Genomic DNA, 22,973 nt, shown 5'->3' on the forward strand with positions numbered 1-22,973 from the left:
AGCCCTGGATCGCCACAGATAAGGAAAGACCACACGCAACAACAAAAACCCAGTGCAACCAGAAATAAATATATATATATTTTAAAGTGTAATGATGTGAGTGGGATAGGAGGACCAACAGAGTGGATTCATTTTCTGGAGCTGCTGTAACAAATCACCACATTTAGTGGCTTCAACACAAACAGATTACCTTACACTTGTACAGGTCAGAAGTCTGACATGGGTCTCTTTGTGCTGAAATCTAGGCACTGGCAAGGCTGTGATCCTTCTGGATGTTCTGGGTAGGATCCATTTCCTCTGTTTCCAACTTCTCGGGGCTGCCTCCATTCCTTGGCTCGTGGCCACCTCCTTCCATCTTCAAAGATGGCAAAGATGGGGACTTCCCTGGCTGTCCAGTGGCTAAGGCTCCGAGCTGCCAATGCAGAGGGACTCAGGTTTGATTCCTGGTCAGGGAACTAGATCACACATGCCACAAGTAAAGATCTCATAGGCTGCAACGAAGACCCAGTGCAACCAAGTAAACAAATTCCGACCTCCCCCCAAAAAATGACAAAGACGACATCAATCATGTCACTCTGACTTCTTTTTCTGCTTTCCTCTTTCACTTGTAAGACCTTTTTTTTTAAAAAAAAAAAAATATGTACGCTTTTTATTTTTATTTACTTATTTATTTCTGGTTGTGCTGGGTCTTCATTGCTGTGAGGCTTTTTTCTAGTTGTGGCAAGTGGGGGCTACCCTCTAGTTGTGATGCCCGGGCATCTCTTTGTGGAGCACAGGCTCTAGCCACACAGGTTTCAGTAGCTGCAGTACGTGGGGTCGGTAGTTGTGGCTCCTGGGCTCTAGAGTACAAGCTCAGTAACTGTCGTGCATGGGCGTAGTTGCTCCAAGGTATGTGGGAATCACCCTGGATCAGGGATTGAACCCATGTCTCCTGCATTGGCAGGCAGGTTATTTGCCACTAAAGCCACAGGCAGCCCCTAAAGACTTTTGTGATTACCTTGAATCCACTAGGATCATCTCCCTATCTTTTTTCTTTTTCTTTCTTTTTTTTAACATGGAATGATCCAGGCATTTGCATATCATCTTTGTGCAGGGGCCAGGCTAATCTCTCTATCTTTCCAATTTTAGTATACATGCTGCTGAAGCGAGCTTGCTAATCTTTTTTTTGGCCACATCACACAGCATGCAATATCTTAGTTTCCCAGTCAGGGATGGAACCCACAGCCCCTGCAGTGGGAGCAAAGAGTCTCAACCACTGGACCACCAGGGAAATCTTCATTTTAACTACTTTGAGGGGGTACAGTTCAGTGGTGTTAAGTATGAGAAATTCTGTACCCACTAAACATTTAACTCCCCACCCCTGAAATTTCTGTAAGTTCGTGCGTGGCTCATTTCACTCAGCATAGAGTTTTCAAGATTCATCCACGGAAGAGTGTGTGTCAGAAGGTCTCTCTCTCTCTCTTTTTTTTAAAGGCTTTCTAATATTCCATTGTAGAATACATCACAGTATGTCCATCCATTCATCCACTGATGGACACTTGGGTTGCTTCCACCTCTTGGCTACTGTGGATAATGCTGCTGTGAACTCTGGACATGCAGGGACTTCCCTGGTGGTCCAGGGACTGAGACTCTGAGTTCCCAATACAGGGGACCTGGGTTCAAGGCCTGGTCAGGGAACTAGGTCCCCCATGCCACAACTGAGACTCCGAAACAGTCAAACAAATATATATTTTTTAATATTTTTTTTAAAAACATGGATATACAAATGTCTCTCTGAGTTCCTGCTTTCTTGGAATATACACCCAGAAGTGCAATTGCTGAGTCACATGTTAATCATTTTTGAGGAACCACTAAACCATAAGCAAGTTTTGAATTCAGTAATGAGTTAGATGTCAGGAGCCTAGAAGCAGAGTGGGGACTTGTCCTCAAAATCATTTTGTGCCTTTTTGATTGAGAACCTTGTGAATGAATTATTTATTTAAAAATAAGTAATTATCTAAAATAATTTTTAAAAAACATTGAAAGGAAAAGAAGAGCAGGATAAGCTTGTTTCCTGGAGCCACTGAAAACACAAAATTGGAACTCACACAACTATCCATGGCCTATTAAAGTGTATAATGGGGCTTCACTAGTGGCTCAGTGGTAAAGAATCCCCCTGCCAATGCAGGAGATGAGGATTGGATCCCTGGGTCGGGAACATCCCCTGAAGGAGGAAATGCCAACCCAGTCCAGTATTCTGGCCTGGAAAATTCCATGGACAAAGGAGCCTAGTGGGCTACAGTTCATGGGGTTGCAAAAGAGCTGGACATGACTGAGGGCATGCACACACACACACAATGTATACAACATTGTACGATAGAGCAGTGAAACCAAAGAGAGTGAGTCACACCTAGGTAGATGAAATTCATGAACAGGAACTCCAATGAACAAGCAAGTTAGGGGGCCCAACAGATAGATAGGAATTACATCAAGTCCAAGGACAGCATCTCCTCCAGACCTTGGACTCAGCTCTTTCCCCTGTCTAGTACACCCTGCCCTGACATCCATGTGGCTCCACTTCAGCTCCCACAGATCAGAAAGATGGTTCTAGAACTCCCAGATCTCCAATGACGCCATCTCCTTCCTTGCTTTGCTTTTTCTATACCATGCCATCATCCGCTACACTACATAATTTTTACTTGTTTATCCTCATTCTTGGCTGTTGTCCCACCTAAAAGTGCAGGGAATTTTATCTACTCTCTACTCTGTTCCCAGGACCTAGAACTGTGCAGAGCATACAATAGGTACTCAAGAGATATGTGCTGAGGAAATGAAAAGCAACCCTTCCTCATTGCTTTATAGAGGGTGGAAGGGGAAACATCCACTTCCCTCCAGGAATGAAAGTGGAGAGTGGAACTCTGAGATCCCCCCATGGTCTTTATGCTGTTTTGTTTTTTGACCTGAGTGGATGGAATACAATTTTTTTTTAAGTTTTAGAAAATTGAGATATAAGTGATACAGAACTTTGTGTTAGTTTCAGGAACAACATAAGGATTTGATGTCTGTATACCCTGTGAAGTGATCACCACCATAAATCCAGTTCACATCCGTCACCATACAGAGATACACATTTTTTTTCCTGTGATGGGAACTTTTAAGCTATTCCATCTTCTTCTTGTTGCTGTTCGGTAGCTCAGTCCTGTCTGATTCTTTTTGACCCCATGGATTGCAGTACACCAGGCTTCCCTGTCTTTCACCATCTCTCGGAGTTTGCTCAAACTCATGTCCATTGAGTCAGTGATGCCACCCAACCATCTCATCCTCTGTTGCCCCCTTCTCCTCTTGCCCTCAATCTTTCCCAGCATCAGGGTCTTTTCCAGTGAGTCAGCTGTTCGCATCAGGTGACCAAAGTATTGGAGTTTCAGCTTCAGCATCAGTCCTTCCAGTGAATATTCAGGGTAGCAACTTTCAAATATATAATACAGTATTATTAATCAACACACTGTACAGTACATCCTCAGGACTTATTTATAACTAGAAGCTTTTACCTTTTGACCACCTTTGTCCATTTCACCAACACCATTTCTTGCTGATTTAAAAAAAAAAATTTATTTCTTTATTTGTCTGTGTCTGGTCTTGGTTGTGGCATGTGGGATTTGTAGTGGCAGCATGGGGGACCTAGTTCCCTGACCCGGATTGAACGAGGGCCCCCTGCATTAGAAGCGTGGAGTCTTAGCCACTAGACCACTAGGGAAGTCCCAGGAATTTCCTTTCCTTTTCTTTTTTTAAACTTGAAAAACATTTCACTTATTTACTTTTTATTTATTTTTGGTTGTGCCGAGTCTTCATTTCTGTTCGGGCTTTTCTCTAGTTGTGGTGCACTGCCTTCTCATTGTGGTGGCTTCTCCTGTTGCGAAGAACGGGCTTTAGGCATGAGGTCTTCGATAATTGCAGCACATGGGCCAGTGGTTGAGGTTCCCAGGCTCTAGAGCATAGGCTCAATAGATGTGGCACACGGGCTTTGTTGCTCAGTAGCATGTGGGATCTTCCTGGACAGGAGTTCTAGCCTGAATCTCTTGCATTGGCAGGTGGATTCTTTACCACTGAACCCCCTGGGAAGCCCTTTCCTTTTCTTTTGATTATTCTCCATCTATGGTTGGTTGAATCTGGGATTCAGAGCCAGGAGATACAGAGGGTCGCGTGTATTCCCTTGTATGGCTGTATTACGTTTTGTTGGTTCATTCACCTGTTGATGGATACTGGGTTTGTTTCTATCTGGTGCCCAGATGATGTTTTTATTTATCTCCACATCTTTTGGATGCCTGAAATATTTAATACTAAAATAGTTTCGGGGAATTCCATGGTGGTCCAAAGGTTAGGAAGTGCTTTCCCTGCCACGGGCCAGGTGTGATCCCTGATCAATGGGAACGCACTCCAGTATTCTTGCCTGGGAAATTCCATGGACAGAGGAGCCTGGTGTGCTATAGTCCATGGGGTCGAAAAAAAAGTCAGACATGACTCAGTGACTAAGTGACAACAATGATGCACAACTAAGATCCCACAAGCTGCATGGCACGGGGGTAAAAATCCACCAAATAGATCTACACATAGTACAAAAGAAAGATCTCTAAGAAATATTGTGCAATAAAGAAGATACTAACACTTGTTCTGCACCTGGCTCTGTTTTAAATTCTTTGCTTGTTTGGGTGCATGCTCAGTCCTGTCTGACTCTTTGTGTAGCCCACCAGGCTCCTTTGCCCCTGGGATTTTTCCCAGGCAAGAAAACTGGAGTGGGTTGCCATTTCCCCCTCCAGGGGATCTTCCCGACCCACGGTTCCCACATCTCCTGCATTGGCAGGTGGATTCTTTATCACTGAGCCCCCAGGGAAGCCCCCGTTTCCTCCGCAAACCAGCACAAAATGAACCTGCCTGTGGCTCCTCATGAGAAAGTTTAAGAGGCCATGTATTCACAAACAGAGAAGGGTGTGGAGTTTCCTTAGAGGGATTCTAAACCCATCTCAAGGCTATTTGGGGGAGAGGGCTGACCTGCTCCCTGAACCCTCCCATTCAAAAAGACACAAAGGGATTTTTGTTTTTAATTTATCAGCCCTAGACTTTTCCCAGGCTTGGTGGGAGCTCTAGGAAGGTCCCAGAAGACCGCTGAGTCTAGGGAATCCCCTCACTCTAGCTTCCTCCTAAAAAAAAACCCACTGGGGCAGGGTGACTAGCTGTCTCAAGTTTAGCCTGGAAAGTCCCTGGTCTGGGAACTCCCCCTCACTTCTAGGCAAACCCCCATAGTTGGTGGGGTAACCCAGAGCTTCTGTGCTGGGGCTGGACCCCCACTGTGATGTAGGAGTTCAGCAGAGAGGTCACAGGCGTGAGGGGCTGCCAGTGAGCTTTGCCAGGGGCGTCCGATTCTCTCTTCTCTCCAGCTGTGAAGTGGCGTGCTGATCCCACTTCAAAAGAAACGAGGGACTTCCCTGGCAATCCAGTGGCTAAGACCCCAAACTCCCAATGCAGGGGGCCTGTGTTTGGTCCCTGGTCACAGAGCTTCCCTAGTGGCTCAGACTAAAGAGTCCGCCTGCCTGGGAAGATCCCCTGGAGAAGGTAATGGCAACCCACTCCGGTATTCTTGCCTGGGAAATCCCAAGGACAGTGTAGCCTGGCAGGCTACCGTCCACAGCGTCGCAAAGAGTGGGACACAATTGAGCAACTAACATTTTCAGGAACTAGGTACCACATGAGGCAACTAAGACTGGGTACAGACAAATAAATAAATTAAATTAAATAAATAAACATTTAAAAACATCTGAGAGAGCTCAAAGAATTCTTAGCACCCAGGCCTGGGCCCAACTGGCATCCAGGCTGGGAAAATGCTAACTATTATTAGAGTTTATTGTTATGACTGGCTTTATTACTAATATTGTTATTGGGCTTCCCTGGCGGCTCAGATAGTAAAGAGTCTGCTTGTAATGCAGGAGATCCAGGTTCAACCCTTGGGTCAGGAAGATCCCCTGGAAAAGGAAATGGCAACCCACACCAGCATTCTTGCCTGGGAAATCCCAGGGACAGTGGAGCCTGGCGGGCTACAGTCCATGGGGTCGCTAAGAGTCAGACACGACTGGTGAGCTAACTCTTTCACTTTCACTTTGATTGATGTTATTAATCACCCCACCTGACAATTCCTGTTGGTCTGGCCTCTGGGTCCAGCAGAGGCCGCCCCATCTCATCTTACCAGGGCTGGCTGTTGAAGAGTCTGGGGCACTCCATTTCCTGCTATTGCTCGGTGCTGGTGGCAAACAGGAAGCCGAGGCTGAAAGGCCATGGCCAGCTCTTCCCGAGCAGGGCAGGACAGTTGCCCGGAGCATAGATGTCTCTGGAGATCATTCACTCCACCAGCTTCTTGGCACCTAAGGTTGCCAGGCACCATTATAGGCCCTGAGGACACCGTGGGGAACCACGCAGACCTTGCTCTTTTGGGGAGCTGACATTCTAAAATGGAAGTCAGGCCTTAAAAATCAGTGCTCAAAGAAAGTTCCAGTGAAGTAGACGATCACAAAGGCTGCTAAGCAAAATGTAGCTGGTGAAGGGAATAGGAAAACAGACTTGCAGATTCAGAATGAGGAGCTTCTGGGAGGGTTGAGGGTTCATTTCTGGGCCTGGGTATTTGGTTTGTTTTATTGTTGTTCTCATATAAACACTGGGCCTACAGTGTGTGTTAGTCACTCAGTCGTGTCTGACTCTTTGCGACCCCCATGGACTATAGCCCCCAAGCTCCTCTGTCCGTGGGATTTCCCAGGCAAGAATACTGGAGTGGGTTGCCATTTCCTTCCCCAGGGCCTATAGTGAAGCTCATGAAAATTTTCTTTCTTCTTCTTCTTTTGTAAAATATTTATTTTCTTGGCTGTGCCAGATCTTAGTTGCTGCATGCAGGATCTTTGTCACAGCATGTGAAATCTTTAACTGTGGCCTGTGCATTTGGGAGCGTAGAGTCTTAACCACTGGACCACCATGGAGGTCCCAAAGTTTTCTTTTTAAAAAAAATTTTTTTATTTTAGGATTTACCTGGTGGCCCAGGGGTTAAGAACCCACCTGCCAATGCAGGGGACACGGGTTCTATCCCTGGCGGGGAAGATTCCACGTGCCACAGTGCAACTAAATCCATGAGCCACAACTACTGAGCCTGTGCTGTTTTCAATATAGCAGTGTGTACATGTCATTTCCAAACATCCAGTCTATCCCTCCCCTCAACACTTCCCCTTAGAGCCATAAATTCTTTCTTTTAAGTCAATGAGTCTGTTTCTGTTTTGTAAATATGTTCGTTTGTATCTTTCTTCTTCTTTTTTGTTAAGATTCCAACTATGTTCCACATATATTCCAAGGGATATAAGGGTTTCCCTGGTGGCTCAGATGGTAAAGAATATGTCTGCAATGAGGGAGACCTAGGTTCGATCCCTGGTTTGGGAAGATCCCCTGGAGGAGAGCATGGCAACCTACTCCAGTAGTCTTGCCTGGAGAATCCCCATGGGTAGAGGAACCTAGCAGGCTACAGCCCATAGGGGTCACAAAGAGTTGGACACGACTGAACGGCTAAGCACAGCACACATATAAGGGATATCATATATCTGTCCTTTTCTATCAGACTTACTTCACTGAGTATGAAAATCTCCAGATTTTTCTATGTCACCTCATTAGCATAAACTCAGGTATGGTCGCACAGGTTTATTATGAAACACAAAAGATATTCTTTTCACCTCTATCAGTCAGGATATTAGAAAGGTTTTAGGAGCTCTGAGCCAGGGTCCAGGGACTAAAGCCAAATGCTACAATGAAACAGGATGCTATCACCTCTTTCACTCAGGAAGTTTCAAGAGTTGTCGAAGTTCTCTGTCAGGAATTAGGGATGAAGATCAATATATATTTCTTCTTATATCACCATATCACACATGGAAGGGCCAGCTCCCTCAGACAAGGGTATTGATGGGTCAAAGTTCTCAGGCTCACCTTTTATTTTATTTTTTTCTCATCTTTTATTTTTTATTTTGTTTTATTTTAATTTTTTGGCTGCCTTGTGCAGCAGGCAGGATCTCAGTTCCCCAACCAGACTGAACCTTTGCCATCTGCACTGGGAGTTCGAGGTTTTAACCACTGGACAGCCAGGGAAGTTCCCTTCTCAGGGCCATCTGTGTCTGCCCAATATTCTCATTCCAAACCTCGGGGACCCCCTCCTCCCCAGACAGTGTTCTCACCTTCGCATAAGAGATCCTTGGCATTTAAAGTGAAAGTAAAGTCGCTCGGTCATGTCCGACTCTTTTCGACCTCATGAACTGTAGCCCGCCAGGCTCCTCTGTCCACAGGATTTTCCAGGCCAGAATACTGGAGTGGGTAGCCATACCCTTCTCCAGGGGATCTTCCCGACCCAGGGATCAAACCTGGGTTTCCTGCATGACATTCAGATTCTTTACCATCTTAGCTGCCAGGTTAGCATTTAAATGGTATTACAATTCTGTAACCCACACAGTCAGGCTCTAAGCCTGATCAGTCATGTCTATAAAGGATAAGAGATTGTGCTCAGATGCGTCACAAATGCTGTGGGCCATGCAGGGACGACAGACAGAGGTGGGGTGGGCGGGGCAAGGGGAGGAGCCTCAGGCCAGGATAGAAGCGACTTCTTTGGTGAGTGATGGTGGGACTGGACCAGGTGGGGTGAGATTTTGCTGATGAACCAAAGACGGGTGTGAGAGAAATGTGAGATTTCTTTTCTGCATTTTGTTTTTTGTTGTTGGTTTTTTGGTTTTGTTTTTACTGCACCACGGGTCATGTAGGATCCTAGTTCTCCACAGGGATTGAACCCGCACCCCCAGCAGTGGAAGCACAGAGTCCTAACCACTGGACCCCCAGGGAAGTCCTTCCTGAGATTTTCTGAAAATTTTTTCCTTGAACTAACCAATATTTCTATATTTCTCTTGAGTCCTTCCATAGGTGGGCTGAGCAAACACAAGAAAATATAATACATTCTTTTTATTCTATATATTCTTTTCCTTTCTTTCTGGCCATGCCACTCGGCATGTGGGATCTTAGTTCCCTGACTAGTGATCAAACCAGGACCTGTGGAGGCAGGAAGCCTTAACCACTGGATCACCAGGAAAGTCCTATTCTATATGTTCTATATATTTCATTCTCTATTATGAAATATACAGACACTCTGGAGATGTCACCATTATCAGTACAGAATTCTGCTTTTTTTTTTTTTTTCCCAGCTGCAAATGATTGCCTTGTCAGGGTGAATCACTGTTGATTCCCCAGTCCCCAAGTTCCCAGCACTCACTATCCTCCAGGCTAAGTTTCTGTCTACAACTTCACATTGAATCTCCATAGCTGCCCTGTGAAGAAGGGTCTGTTTTCCTCCCTGTTTTCTCAGACTGAGATGAGTAGTCATGTGCTCTTGGCCACAGCTGTTATGGCTCCAACTTCAGAATTAAACCTGGCTCTGCCCTTTGGTAGGGCTTCCCCGGTGGCTCAGACGGTAAAGAGTCTGCCTGCAATGTGGGAGACCTGGGTTCGATCCCTGAGCTGGGAAGATCCCCTGGAGAAGGAAATGGCTCACCCACTCCAGTACTCTTGCCTGGAAAATGCCTTGGACAGAGGAGCCCTGTAGGCTCCATGGGGTAGCAAAGAGTTGGACACAACTGAGTGACTTCACTTCATTTCACTTCTGCCCTTTGGTGCTTTGGGACCTAGAAAAGTTCCTCAGCCTCTGTTAAAGAAAAAATTATACTGACACTTGTTAAAAGTCGTTAACTAAACGAAACTTTTAGGTGGCGTTTCGGCGGGTGGGGTGGGTTCCGCAGAGCTCCAGTCCTCCTTTATGTCCCAGGGTAGAAAAGAATTCAGTGAAAGTTGGAGTGATGGATACCAAGTGATTTATTAGAATAGGATGCTTACAAGCATCCATACAAGGTGTACCAGTGGGCAGGTGAGAGGGTGCTGAGCCCCTCATCTTAGTGGGCTACAGTCCCCCCCCTTTTTTTTTTCCCTCCCCTACAGTTTTATAATCAAAGGAAAAGTGGGGAGAGGGGAAAGACCACTTTCTTCCTCATTCTTTTTTAAAATAATATATTTGTTATTATTATTATTTTTAATTTATGTATTTATTCAACTGTACCTGCTCATAGTTGCCATACACAGGCCCTTTTAGTTGCAGCACCCAGGATCTAGTTCCCCAACCAGGGATCGAACCTGGGCCCAATGCATTGGGAGTGCAGAGTCTTACCCACTGGACCATCAGCAAAGTCCCACTTCCTCATTCTTGAGTAGATGTTGTGCTTTGATCATCAGCTCCTCCTCCAGATTGGGTAGGGATGGTTTCTTGTCCCCACATGGTTAAGCTGAAAGTCATAACGGAGAAATTATTTCAGGTTTCAGTACAATGAGGATATTTACTTTGAAATGTCACTTTCCCATAAATTATTGTTTTCATGTGTGCAGAAAGCATGTCCTAGAACTTGCTGAGCTCCCTGGGAAGGATGTGGGTCTCACACTGCCCTTGTTTTATTGTTTTGGAGCTTGCCTCATGTTTGTACGGCATGCTTTGTTGTTAAGCAAGCCTGCTTGGTTTTGTGGTTAAGCAAACCTGTTTTCTTTTTTTTTATGTACACCATGAACAAGTGAGATTTATTCTTAGAATGCAAAAGACAGTTCAATTTATGAAAATCAAGCAATGTACTATATCACAGGAATAAAATGAAGGGAAAAACTACATTATCATCTCCACTGATAAAAAAAAACTTTTGACAAAATTCAGCACCATTTCATCATTTAAAGAAAAAAAAATTCTTTTAACTCAGTATAAAAGGGAGCTTTTTCAAGATATAACCCATATATGAAAAAACCACAGCCAACATCATACTCAGAGGTACAAGACTGAAAGCATTCCCTCTAAGACAAGAGCAAGAACAAGGATGCCTGCTTTCACCACTTCTATTCAACATAGCATTGGAAGTTCTAGTTGGAGCAATTAGGCAAGAGAAAGAAATAAAAAGCGTCCAAATTGGAAAGCAAGAAGTAAAATTATCTCTGTTCCCAAGTGATGTGATCTTGGTAGTGGTGGTTTTAGTCACTAAGTTGTGCCCAATTCTTCTGACCCCATGGGCAGTAGCCTGCCAGGCTCCTGTGTCCATGGGATTTTTCAGGCAAGAATACTGGAGTGGGTTGCCATTTCCTTCTCCAGGTAAACCTGTTTTCTTAAGTGACCATTAACTTACTGGGGTCACCCATATTTTTCCTACTTACAATTCCCTAGTGGGATTAACTATTTAATCACCTCCTTGGTCCCTTTACTCTGCCCTTATCATAAATGGTACAGATGAACTTATTTTCAAAGCAGAAATAGAGACACAGATATAGAAAATAAACTTATGGATACCAAGGGGGTAAAGGGGGTAGGATGAATTGGGAAATTGGGATTAGTCATTGATAGATAATTAATAAGGACCTACTGTAGAGCTCAGACAACTCTAGTCAATGCTCTGTGGTGACCTAAATGGGAAGGAAATCTAAAAAAGAGGGAATATATGTGTCTGCATAACATTCACTTTCTGTACAGCAGAAACGTAACACTGTCAAGCAACTCTACCCCAATTAAAAACAAACTGTCAACTGGGAAAAAAAAAAAAGCACAACCTAACATTTGAGAGTTATATTTTATTCGGCAGACAAAACTGAGGACTGAAGTCTGGGACACAGCATCTCAGATAACTCTGAGAGATTGCTGTGAAGAGGCAAGGGGGGAGCCAGGATATATTCAAGCTTTTACAACAAGGTTAGTGTTAATTAAAGAAAATCAGATATCTCAAGTTAAAAGAGTTTAGTGCTTTTCTATGTATGGGAAGATGCAAGAGTGTGAGCTCACTGAAATCATTCCTTTGACAGGCACCTCGGCTGACCTGTGCTTTCTCACCCTGAGTCTCCTCACGGTGCATCTCTGCAAGGGTGGCTGCAGTGACTTCCTAGGTGGGCTTCATGGAAAAGAACCCACCTGCCTGTGCAGGAGACGTAAGAGGTTTGGGTTTGATCCCTGGGTCAGGAAGATCCCCCAGAGGAGGGCATGGTAACCCACTCCAGTATTCCTGCCTGGGGAAACCCACGGACAGAGGAGCCAGGTGGGCTACAGTCTTCAGGGTCACAAGGAGTTGGACATGATTGAAGTGACTTAGCAGTGACTGATGGGTGGATGGTGGGCATCCTGTTTCTATCCTGAGTTCCCTCAGGGCTCACCATCTGTGCGGCTGTAACGCTGATCTCTGGTAGCCTCGACCTGCAGCGGTTTGAAGCAGGGTTTCAGTTCCCCTGCCAGAGATTGAAGGCAGCCTGAGGCAGTGAGAACGCTTAATTCTCACCACTAAGACCATCAGGCCCTGGCCTGTCAGCTGTGTAGAAATGAATGTCCACATAGAGACAGGAAGTAGTGAAACAAGTAGTGATTATTAAGAAGGAAAAAGAGCATGTGTGGATAGACACATAGGCAGGCTCAGAGACAGAGTCACGCCCTTATGGTAGTTTGAATCACTCTTCTGGTGCATATCTTCCAGGTCTCCTTTGGCCAATCATCTTGCTTGGCCTGGTTCTGAGTATGTATTTGGTTTATCTCAGTAATCTCCCATGTGCGCACGCATCACTTAGCCAAGATGGATTCCAGTGAAGAGGCCTATGGATAGGCTAACCTCACTTACTATGAGGTGACGCCCCCTCCTTTTTGACCTCCAAGGAGCCTTTCTGTGCATGTATAGTCGGGGTCTCTTGACTTGTTGTTCAGTCACCAGGTTGTGTCTGACTCTCTGCGACTCCATGGACTGCAGCTCACCAGGCTTCCCTGTCCTTCACCATCTCTAAGAGTTTGCTCAAATTCATGTCCTTCGAGTCGGTGATGCCATCCAACCATCTCATCCTCTGTCATCCCCTTCTCCTCTTGCCCTCAGTCTTTCCCAGCAGGAGGGGCTTTTCCAATGAGTCGTCTCTTCACATCAGGTGGCCAAAGAATTGGAGCTTCAGCTTCAGCATCAGTTCTTCCAATGAATATTCAGGACTGATTTCCTTTAGGATTGACTGGTTTGATCTCCTTGCTCTCCAAGGGACTCTCAAGAGGCTTCTCCAGCACCACAGTTCAAAAGCATCAGTTCTTCAGCGCTCAGCCTTCTTTATGGTCCAACTCTCACATCCATACATGACTACTGGAAAAACCATAGTTTTGACTATAAGGAACTTTGTCTGCAAAGTGGTGTCTCTGATTTTTAATTCGCTCTCTGGATTTGTCATAGCTTTTCTTCCAAGGAGCGTCTTTTAATTTCATGGCTGCAGTCACCATCCATGACTTGGAGAATGAGAAATATGTGGTCTCTGTCTTTTACCTGGGCAAAGCTTAGCTCTTCTGTCTCCTGCTAATTTGGAGTATCCGTCCACAGGGGAGAAACCAGCTGTTTACCCTGAGGCCCATCTAGCTCCTACTCAATGTGATGGCTGGATGAGTGCAATATCCTTTGTTTACTGATATGGCAGGCAATATTTTTGACTCACAAAACAGTAAGGGAGACTCTTCAGGACAACTGCAATGGGGGACTGCAAAAGGGGAGAGCATTGGGCTCAACTCTGAATGCAGCAAAGACATCTGGGGATTGCCAGGCAAAGAGCAGAATGAGGGTGTGACAGGGGGAGGGTGGGAGGGGAGATTCCCTGGTGGTCCAGTGGAATCCACCTTGGAATGCAAGGGATACGGGTTCGATCCTCGGTCCGGGAAGATCCTAAATGGTGCAGAGCGACTAAGCCAGTGTGCCGCAACTGCTAAGTCAGTGCTTACAGCGCAAGAGCCTCAACTACTGAAGCCCACGTGCTGTGACTACTGAAGTCTGAGCTCCTAGAGCCAGTGCTCCCCAATAAGAGGAGCCACCGCTGTGAGAAGCCCAAAGCAGCAAGGGCAACTCTTAGCTGATCCCAAAAAGAAAATAAATAAATGAATAAATAAATCTTAAAAAAATTAGGGGTAGGGGGATTCTTGCTAAACTGACCTCACAGGATTCTTGCTAAAGAGAGGACGAATATTTACGCATCAAAGGTGGAGACTGAGAAACCTGATCAGATATTAGGGGTCGGGGGATGACTGTGCAGGACGAAGACAGGACCGGGGCCAAGGTTGAGGGGTAGTCAAGAAGGCGCGGGGCTTCCCTGGTGGCTTAGGGGTAAAGAATCCACCTACCAGTGCAGGAGATTAAGGTTTGATCCCTGGTCTGGGAAGATCCCATTTGTCACAGAGCAACCAAGCCCAAGCAGCACAACTATTGAGCCGGTGCTCTAGAGGCCGGGAGCCGCAACTACTGAAACCCAAGCACTCTAGAGCCTGTGTTCCACAACAAGAGAAGCCACAGCAATGAGAAGCCCGCACACCACACCTAGAGAGTAGCCCCTGCCCTCCGCAACTAGGGAAAAGCCCATGCAGCAACGAAGACTCAGGACAGCCAAAAATAAAAATAAATAAAATTATTTTAAAGAAGGTTCAGAGAACTAAAGTTTGGGCAAGGAAAGAGTCTTTGTCACCTCTCTGTACCTCGGTTTCTTTCTCTGAGAAATGGAGATAAGAGATGCCAGAGGACTACTGCTAACATCAGATTGTTAGGGGAACCCACTGACTGAAACCTACTGCCCTGGCCAGGCTTTATAGTAACTACCTGAGTGAGTTATCTTACAACAGGAGGAATGCAGAACTAACAAACTACCAAAATTCTGGTAAGGAATGCAGAACTAACAAACTACTACCAACCAGAAAGAAATCGGGAAAGGTCAAAAGGAGAGAGAAAATGCCAATACACACTCGGACCACCTCCCAGAATCCTTGCTGGAATTCATCTAGGCTGATCCACGAATGCACCACCAGGAAGGACTCTGAGTCAGAAAGACTGGCCAGAGACAACCCAGAAACTAACCCCATCACCATAAAACCCAAGACTGAGAGCCACGCAGCAGAGCAGTTCTCCTGGATTCCCTTACTCCGATGCTCTCTTTTCCCCCCGGGTGCCCCTTTCCAATAATGTCTTTTGCTTTGTCAGTACATGTGTCTCCTTGGTAATTAATTTCCAAGTGTTAGACAAGAGCCCACTCTCGGGCCCTGGAAGGGGTCCCTCTTCCTGCAACAAAATGAAATAATGCGTACGAACCGCTGAATGCACAGCCTTCTCTGCAAATGTAAATAGCAGCGACTTGTTTTGCAGGGATCAGAACTTGGATCAGGTGGGACGCCCAAGCTGCTACCTTGAGCAAAGAGGCCTCAGAGAACAGGATTTTGTTGTTGTTCTTCAGTCACTCTGCCACCCCAGGCTTCCCTGTCCTTAACTATGAGTTTGCTCAAATTCATGTCTATTGAGTCAGTGATGCCATCGACCATCTCATCCTGTCGCCCCCTTCTCCTCTTGCCCTCAATTCCCAGCGTCAGGGCTATGGATGATCAGAAAAGGAATGTGAGCTGGTGGGCCCTGAATGCCTCCTCCAGAAGGCGGGGGTGGGGGTGGTTGGTGGCTGGTGGGGTGTCTCAGCTCTGAGAATCAGGGCTGGCCACGCAGACAGGGAGGAGAGGCAGGACGGAAAGTAGGGCCACACGGCAGCGGGGTTGGAGGATTGAATGGCAGCCAGCTGCAACCTTGATCGCCGAGATGACGATCTGGCCTTGCATCAGGGTAAGGGCTGGAAGCCAGACTTGCTTGGATTCACACCTGGCGTGGGTAACTGAAGTCTCGGCGCCGCAGAGACTCCTCCCTATCCAGCCCCGGGTTGAGCGACACTTGAAGCCTGAACCAATAGGGGAGCCGCCGTAGTAGTGAAGGGGCGGAGCAGGACAGCGACCAATGAATGTGCCCGTTTCAGGCGCCCAATGGGAGGTGCTGTTCCAGGGGCGATCCAGAGACCGCTGCTCGGGGCGGTGGGGCGGGTCCAGGGTTGTAGCGAGTTCCGGGGAAAGGGTGAGTCTGGAAGTGGGCGCGAGGGACTGCGCCCGGGAGATCACCAGGAAGGATGCAGCTGGCGGAACTGCCCTTTGCAGGAGGCGGTTAGAAGCCCCCCCACTGCCTTGTGACTGATCGATGCCGGGTGGGTACACAGCGCGGTTCCTGCCAGCAGGGTTTGGAGGTTTCTGGCGGGGAGGTGGGGGTGCTTAGGGGGTTGGGGGCTGCGGACCTCGCTTAGACCTCATCTTCAAAGCTAGATCTGTGCCCAGTGGGGATGAGGAAGGAGGAGATGGCCACTACAAAAGCCCGATCCCTAGGGTCTTATCTCAAAGATAAACATTTGTTGTTGTTCAGTAGGTCAGTCGTGTCTGACTTTGCGAACACTTACCGAGCGTTTGCCAGGCCCCTCGCGGAGCCTCTTCTCTGCTTCAAGCTCATTGAATCCTCCCAACAACCCTTTGAGAGAGAGAGACTGTTTTATGCCTATTTTCCAAATGAGGAAACAGGCTCCGAGAGAAGTTGATTCCTGAGAAATCCGGCATTATGCAATTGTGATATTCTGTTTTTCCCTCATCACGGTCTTAAATGAGTAACGTCCCTCTAATTGCTAACAGTCCTCTGGAACTACTTGGAGACCTCAGGAAGCCTGCACCCTGGGTCTGTCTCTTAAAAAGTTCCACATTGTTGGGAAAAGAGCTGAACAGAACCCCTCTGCCGCTCAGGGAGCCAGCAGGGGCCGGGGTCACTAGTAGGGGTAGATGTGGGAGGCAGGAATATTGGCTGAAAGAGAGAAACGACTATGATTATAAAATTAATGATAATGACTTCATTCTTGGCTTTATCATATTTGTTATTTGGTCATGCCTGTATCAAGATTCTTTTTTTTTTTTTTTTCAAGATTCTTAATGTGTAACATGCAGAACTGTGTTGAAACATCACAACCTAATTGATTTATAACTCGTTTTAAAAAAACGTAGAAAAAATAACCATAACTACAATCATCCGATTTAGTTACACAATATAAAAAATGTGAAGTGTAACAGCAGTCATCAAAATGTGAGGTGGAGAATTAGAAATGTAAAGTTTACAAATTCTACTAAAGGGAAGCCGTTAGCTTAAAAGAGGATATTGTCAGTGTGAGGTATGTTTTGTAAGTCTCATGACACATCTTAAACTTGTTAAACTCAGGGTAACCACAAGGGAAAAATCCTGTAGTAATTTCATCCAAACACAAAGACAGACAGCAGGATAAGAAACAAGGAAGAACCTGTCTACAGAGCAACCAGAAAACAACAAAATGGCAATAGTAAGTCCTCACCTGCTCACAATATGGTACAGTAGTGCATCATTCCCTTACAACTCTAGTTTAAAAGTTCCTTTAAAAGGAATGTAGAAATGTCACAACCGTCTCTTCATGGCAACACTCTCAGCATGTCTATTTTCCAGATGGGGAGACTGAGGCCCAACATGATGAAGTGACTTGCACCTGAGTTGACACAGGATTCACCCCCAGGTCTGTCTGACCACCCAGGTTATTTTGGAAAGGTGGGTTCAGGGCAGACTTGTATTGGTGAATTTGTCCAGTAAAGGGGTTGGTGGTGGTGCTGTTCATGACTGATGTAGCGTGGGGGGGAGGGTGTCACATACCTCAGCTCCATCAAACAGATGTGGAAACTGAGGACTATGAGGGGGAATTGGGTGCCTAAGTTTGCACAGTGAGAGGTCCCAAATCTTTCCCTTCAGTCTGGAAGGTGGGAAGGTTGAGGTACTAAAAAGGGCCCTCAACGCTGAGGCCTGGGGGTTGATAGGGTGTTCCTTCACAGGCAGGCCGGCTGTCAAGAACATGCCTTTGTGCCAATGGAGGGCCGCCACCAGGGGCAGGAAGCCCAGTGGGGACGGAGCTCAGCCCATGGCCACCAGAGGAGGCCTGAAAGTGCTTCTGCACTGGGCTGGCCCCAGTGGTGGGGAGCCCTGGGTCACCTTCACTGAGGCCACACTGACCGCAGAGGACGTCTGCATCCACATCGCACACAAAGTCGGTGAGTCCCGGCCGTCGGCTCCATAGCGGGGTGGAGGTGCCAGCAGCCACTGGGCCCTGTTCATCCAGTTGTCTGCCCATTCACACAGCCCGCGTTGAGTGAGTACCTTCTGTGTGCCAGTCCCCAATTACTGTCTCTGTAATTTGCAATCAGCTTTGTAAAAAGCTGATATTCTAATGAAATCGAAAGTGTTAGTTGCTCCGTTGTGTCCAACTCTTTGCAGCCCCATGGACTGTAGCCTGCTGGGCTCCTCTGTCCATGGGATTTCCCAGGCAAGAATACTTCAGTGGGTTGCCATTCCCTTCTCCAGGGGATCATCCCAACCCAGGGATCGAACCTAGGTCTCTTGCATTGCAGCTGAATTCTTATAGGACTCATCAAGAAATGCAATAAATAAGGAAACTGAATAGAAGGCCAGAGATGATGGTAAAGATTTAACACTTGGGGACTTGCCTGGTGGTCCAGAGGTTAATACTCTGAACTTCCACTGTGGGGATGGGAGCCAGGGTTTGATCCCTGACTGGGAACGAAGATGCCACAAATCGCATGGTGCAGCCAAAAAAAAAAAAGATTTAAAACTTGAGGAGATAAGGGAGCAAGCCACAGGGACATCTGGCAGTGAGAACAGCAAGTGCAAAGGCCCTGAGGTGGGAACTTGCTGGTAACTATGAGGAGGCCAGTGTGGCTGTAGCCAAGTGAGTGAAGGGGAGACAGGGATAGGTGAGGGTGAATAGGTGATGGTGCAGGTTGTGCAGAGCCTTTTGGACCTCAAGGAAGACTTTGAATGTTACTGCAAGTGAGGTGGGAGCCATGGAGGACTGTGAGCAAAGGAGGAACATGGTTGGACTCAAGGGTCAAAGATGCTCTGACTATTGTGGCGGGAGCAGAGTGTGGTGGGTGAGGTCAGGAGCAAGGAACTCCAGGAAGGGAGATGATGGGTGAGAGGTCAGCCAGAGCCAGGTCTTAAACCTTAAAGCTTAAAGGCCTTAAACCCCAGAGAGAGTTTAGACTTTTTCCCAGGAGCAGTAGGGAAACATGGAATGGTCATGAGAGCTTGCAGTGGATGTGCTCAGAAGTCTAATGTCTTCTGCCAGAGGAAGAGAGGGCATCTTCAAGGGGACTTCACTTACCTACCCCTTCCTCCAGGACATCCTCTCAACCCCCCTGCCCCACAACTGAATGGGGGCTTTCCGGTAGATTTCTATAGCACTTTATACTTTTCCACTGATGGCAATACTTTATTTTCCAATAATAAATAAATAAATGATTGACTGCACCAGGTCTTAGTTGCAGCACTTGAGATCTTTAGCTGCAACATGTTCGATCTAGTTCTCTGACCAGGGATAGAACCTGGCCCTCCTGCATTGGGAGCGCAGAGTCTTAGCCACTGGACCACCAGGGAAGTCTCTGACCGTAAAGAAGTCGGACAGGTTTGCTAGGTGTGTGAATCATGCCTGGTGAAGGTCCCAGAGAACCTGATCTGTTTGAGGAAGCAAAAGATCTTAAGAGTAACTGGAGCATCTGTTTCAAGAATTTAGAAGGGAAACTAGAAATTCAAAGCAGAGCATGACTGTCTGGGTCCAGGTCATGGTTGTTCATTGCTGAGGGGGTTGAGCTTTCTTATGGAGCCAAGGGGGGGCCATGGAAGGTTTAAGCCAGAGAGTGAAATAGATTGGTTCTTTTTTTCCAAAGAATATCTTCCTCTAACATTTGTCTTTTGTTTGTATTTTAAATATTTATTTATTGGCTGCATCAGATCTTTGCTGCAGTGTAGGAGCTCCTCACTTGTGGCTTATGGGCTTAGTTGCCCTATAGCATGTGGGACCGTAGTTCCCAGACCAGAGATTGAATCTGCATCCCCTGCATTGGAAAATGGATTCTTAACCACTGGACCACCAGGGAAGGCCCACAGATTGGTTCTTTAGGAAGCTGTCTCACAGGGAGGCATGCTCCTTCTTTTGGGTGCAGTAAATTTGGATGTAACAATTTTTTTTTTTTTTGGTTGTGCCATGTGGCTTATGGGATCTTAGTTCCCCAACCAGGGGTTGAATCTGGGTCCTCAGCAGTGAAAGCACCAAGTCCTAACCATTGGACTCCTGGGGAATTCCTGGATGCAGTGATTTTTGTAGAGCAATTTGGCATCCTATAACCCGAATACATTCCCTGAGGGCATACAGTTCTGCTCCTAGATACGCACTCTACAAACACTCGGCTCATGTGTTCCAGGAGACGCACACAAGAATGTTCAGAGCAGCCTCATTTATCTCACTGAGAAATAAGAGGCCATCTCAAAGTCTGTGTAGAGGAGAATGCACAGATCAGTTGCAGTGTGGTTCAACGCTGGAATAGTATGCAGCCAGGAAAAAGAAATTCAACCAAAGTTACATGTATCACGTATTAAAAGCTATCATAGCCTGAAAAAACAAATTGCTTAAGGACACCTATGATATAATACCACATTCAAGTTTATAGCATTTAAAACTAGGTCATAGAAAATATGAAAGTGATAAACTCTAGTTCAGGAGTATGGTTACCTCTTTGTGATAGCAGAGAGGAGGTGGATGTAGGTGAGGGTTTCATTCGGACTTGCCAAGTTTTATTTCTTTAGTGGCTGGTACTTGCTGCTGCTGCTGCTGCTGGTAAGTCGCTTCAGTTGTGTCTGGCTCTGTGCGACCCCATAGATGGCAGCCCACCAGGCTCCCCCGTCCCTGGGATTCTCCAGGCAAGAACACTGGAGTGGGTTGCCATTTCCTTCTCCAATGCACGAAAGTGAAAAGTGAAAGCAAAGTCGCTCAGTCATGTCCAACTCTCAGCGACCCTGTGGACTGAAACCTGCCAGGCTCCTCTGTCCATGGGATTTTCCAGGCAAGAGTACTGGAGTCGGGTGCCCTTGCCTTCTCCAGGCTGATACTTAGGTGATTATAAATTATTCCAAGAGAACTATTTTAGATACAGTTTTTAAGTGATATATGTATTAAAAAAGATGCTTGGGTGGCCAGTATAGGTAATGACAACAAATCTGGAGGCTGAACTGGGACTGTGTTTTGTATTTGAAGGAAGTGGGTGGATCCTAGAGAGAATGAAGGGTGCAGAAAGAACAGGACTTGTGACCAATCTGATTTTAAGGGGGTGGGATGAGTTAGGGACAAAGATGAAATCCTGGCTTAGAGAACTAAGCTGAGAGGGGGCAGGTTTGGGGACCTCAGATGAGATCTGTCTGTAACAAAGCACATCTCAGGGGGCCAGAGATATCTACAGGATGACAGCCAAGGGTAGTTGGCTATTTCTCTGGGGCTGGAGTTCCAAAAGAGACAGGCAAAGTGCCAGCAGTCTGAAGAGCTGTGTTAGTAAGTCTGTGCTAGCTTTGCTGTAGTCAGAAGCAGCATCCCCCAAATTCTCCTGGGTTAAGACGGTGAAAATTTACCTTAAGTCTTATAGTGAAAGTGTTAGTTGCTTAAACATGTCTGACTCTTTGCGGCCCCGTGGACTGTAGTCCACCAGGGCCCTCTGCCCATGGAAGTCTCCAGGCAAGAGTACTGGAGTGGGTAGCCATTCCCTTCTCCAGGGCATCTTCCCGAGCCAGGGATCGAACCTGGGTCTTCCACATTGCAGTCAGATTCTTTACCATCTGAGCCAACAGATGTAAGCATTTAATGCTGATGCCCTAGCGTTTAATGCTAGTCAAATAGTTCCCCTCTATCTTGTAGTTTCACCACTACGCATGCGGGGTCTCCAACATTCCTCCAGTAGGGAAGAGGACAAGAGAGTTTATTTCTAGACCTGGAAAACATATATTCCTTCTGTCCACATCCCATTGGCCAAAAAACTGTCCAATCCCCTCATCCTAGCTGCAAGGGAGACTGGGAAATGTAGTTTTTCTGTGTGGCCAGCATGGTCTACATATTGCATTGTCTTCTTTTGGCAGGGGAGGAGGCCAGGGAGAGGTTGTGAAGGGAGACAGCAGGTCTAGGAGTCCACGAGGCTAATGGCAGCAGACATCAACTTCCTGACTCATTTCTCCCCTGTGCAGGCATCACCCCACCCTGCTTCAATCTTTTCGCCCTCTTCGATGCCCAGGCCCAGGTCTGGCTGCCTCCAAATCACATCCTGGATACCTCCAGGGACTCCAGCCTGACGCTGCACTTCCGCATGAGGTGGGCAAAGTCCCCTGAGAAGGCTTTTGTCCTCTCCCCTCCCTCCCTTGTCCCCACCTGCCAAAACTTGGCCTGAATCCATGCTAAACCCTGATTGCACCCTCTTCTTTCCTGCAGGTTTTATTTCCGAAACTGGCATGGCACGAATCCTCAGGAGCCGGCTGTGTACCGCTGCGGGCCCCCAGGGTCCGAGACTTCCTCAGAACAGGCAGAGCAGGGGGTGCAACTGCTGGACCCTGCCTCCTTTGAGTACCTCTTTGAGCAGGTGTGAGCAGGGCTGGGGAGGCGTGACTATTTGTGAGGGACCTTGGGTGATTGAGGAGCCGCCACTTCCCTCCCAATTTGCTATAGCTAGTGGGTTTCACTGATGCCATCTGGGATCCTTTGGCTGCCTGAAGAAAAGGGTTTTGGACTCTTAGGGTTGCAGGGGTAAGAGTACTGTGGTTGATTAGTGATGTCTGCCACAGGCATAGGATTGGGCAGATGAGGCATACATATGGAGTCCCTCTCTTCCTGAAAGTAATCGGAAGCTGGGGAGTGAACAGGTTCTCACACCTCCCTTTCTGCCTGGTTCCCCATCCCCAGGGCAAGCATGAGTTTGTAAACGACGTGGCATCTCTATGGGAGCTGTCTAGCGAGGAGGAGATCCACCACTTTCAGAATGAGAGCCTGGGCATGGCCCTTTTGCACCTCTGCCACCTTGCTCTCCACGATGGTGTCCCCCTTGAGAAGGTGGCCAAGAAGACCAGGTATCTGGGAATGGGGCGGGGACATTGCATAGGTAGGTGGACATGCCCGGATATCTGAAGGCCAGG

At 46.9% G+C, this 22,973-nt stretch overlaps 1 protein-coding gene and 1 non-coding gene across 8 annotated transcripts in view; one reads left to right on the top strand and one right to left on the bottom strand.

Annotated features, from left to right (window-relative positions):
• Window positions 1-1,048: 1,048 nt before the first annotated feature.
• LOC122441111 lies at window positions 1,049-1,152 on the bottom strand. Its single transcript, XR_006269251.1, has one exon. It is a non-coding gene; the product is annotated as a U6 spliceosomal RNA (small nuclear RNA).
• A 14,784-nt stretch (window positions 1,153-15,936) lies between these two features.
• TYK2 (tyrosine kinase 2) overlaps window positions 15,937-22,973 on the top strand; it is a 28,975-nt gene continuing 21,938 nt past the window's right edge. Inside the window, exons 1-7 of one of the 7 annotated variants that reach the window (XM_043466682.1) lie at window positions 15,937-16,107; window positions 17,154-17,297; window positions 17,412-17,510; window positions 17,789-18,004; window positions 22,035-22,158; window positions 22,276-22,423; window positions 22,744-22,907. In XM_043466682.1, the coding sequence (XP_043322617.1) occupies window positions 17,809-18,004; window positions 22,035-22,158; window positions 22,276-22,423; window positions 22,744-22,907 (632 nt within the window). In that variant the 5' untranslated portion in view covers window positions 15,937-16,107; window positions 17,154-17,297; window positions 17,412-17,510; window positions 17,789-17,808. Of the gene's footprint in view, window positions 16,108-17,153; window positions 17,298-17,411; window positions 17,511-17,788; window positions 18,005-21,929; window positions 22,159-22,275; window positions 22,424-22,743; window positions 22,908-22,973 lie in introns of those variants that run through there. The other 6 variants (XM_043466685.1, XM_043466681.1, XM_043466684.1 and 3 more) reach the window with 6 other exon arrangements.

The sequence above is a fragment of the Cervus canadensis genome, chromosome 4, assembly GCF_019320065.1.
Source record: "Cervus canadensis isolate Bull #8, Minnesota chromosome 4, ASM1932006v1, whole genome shotgun sequence".
Taxonomy (NCBI): Eukaryota; Metazoa; Chordata; class Mammalia; order Artiodactyla; family Cervidae; genus Cervus; species Cervus canadensis.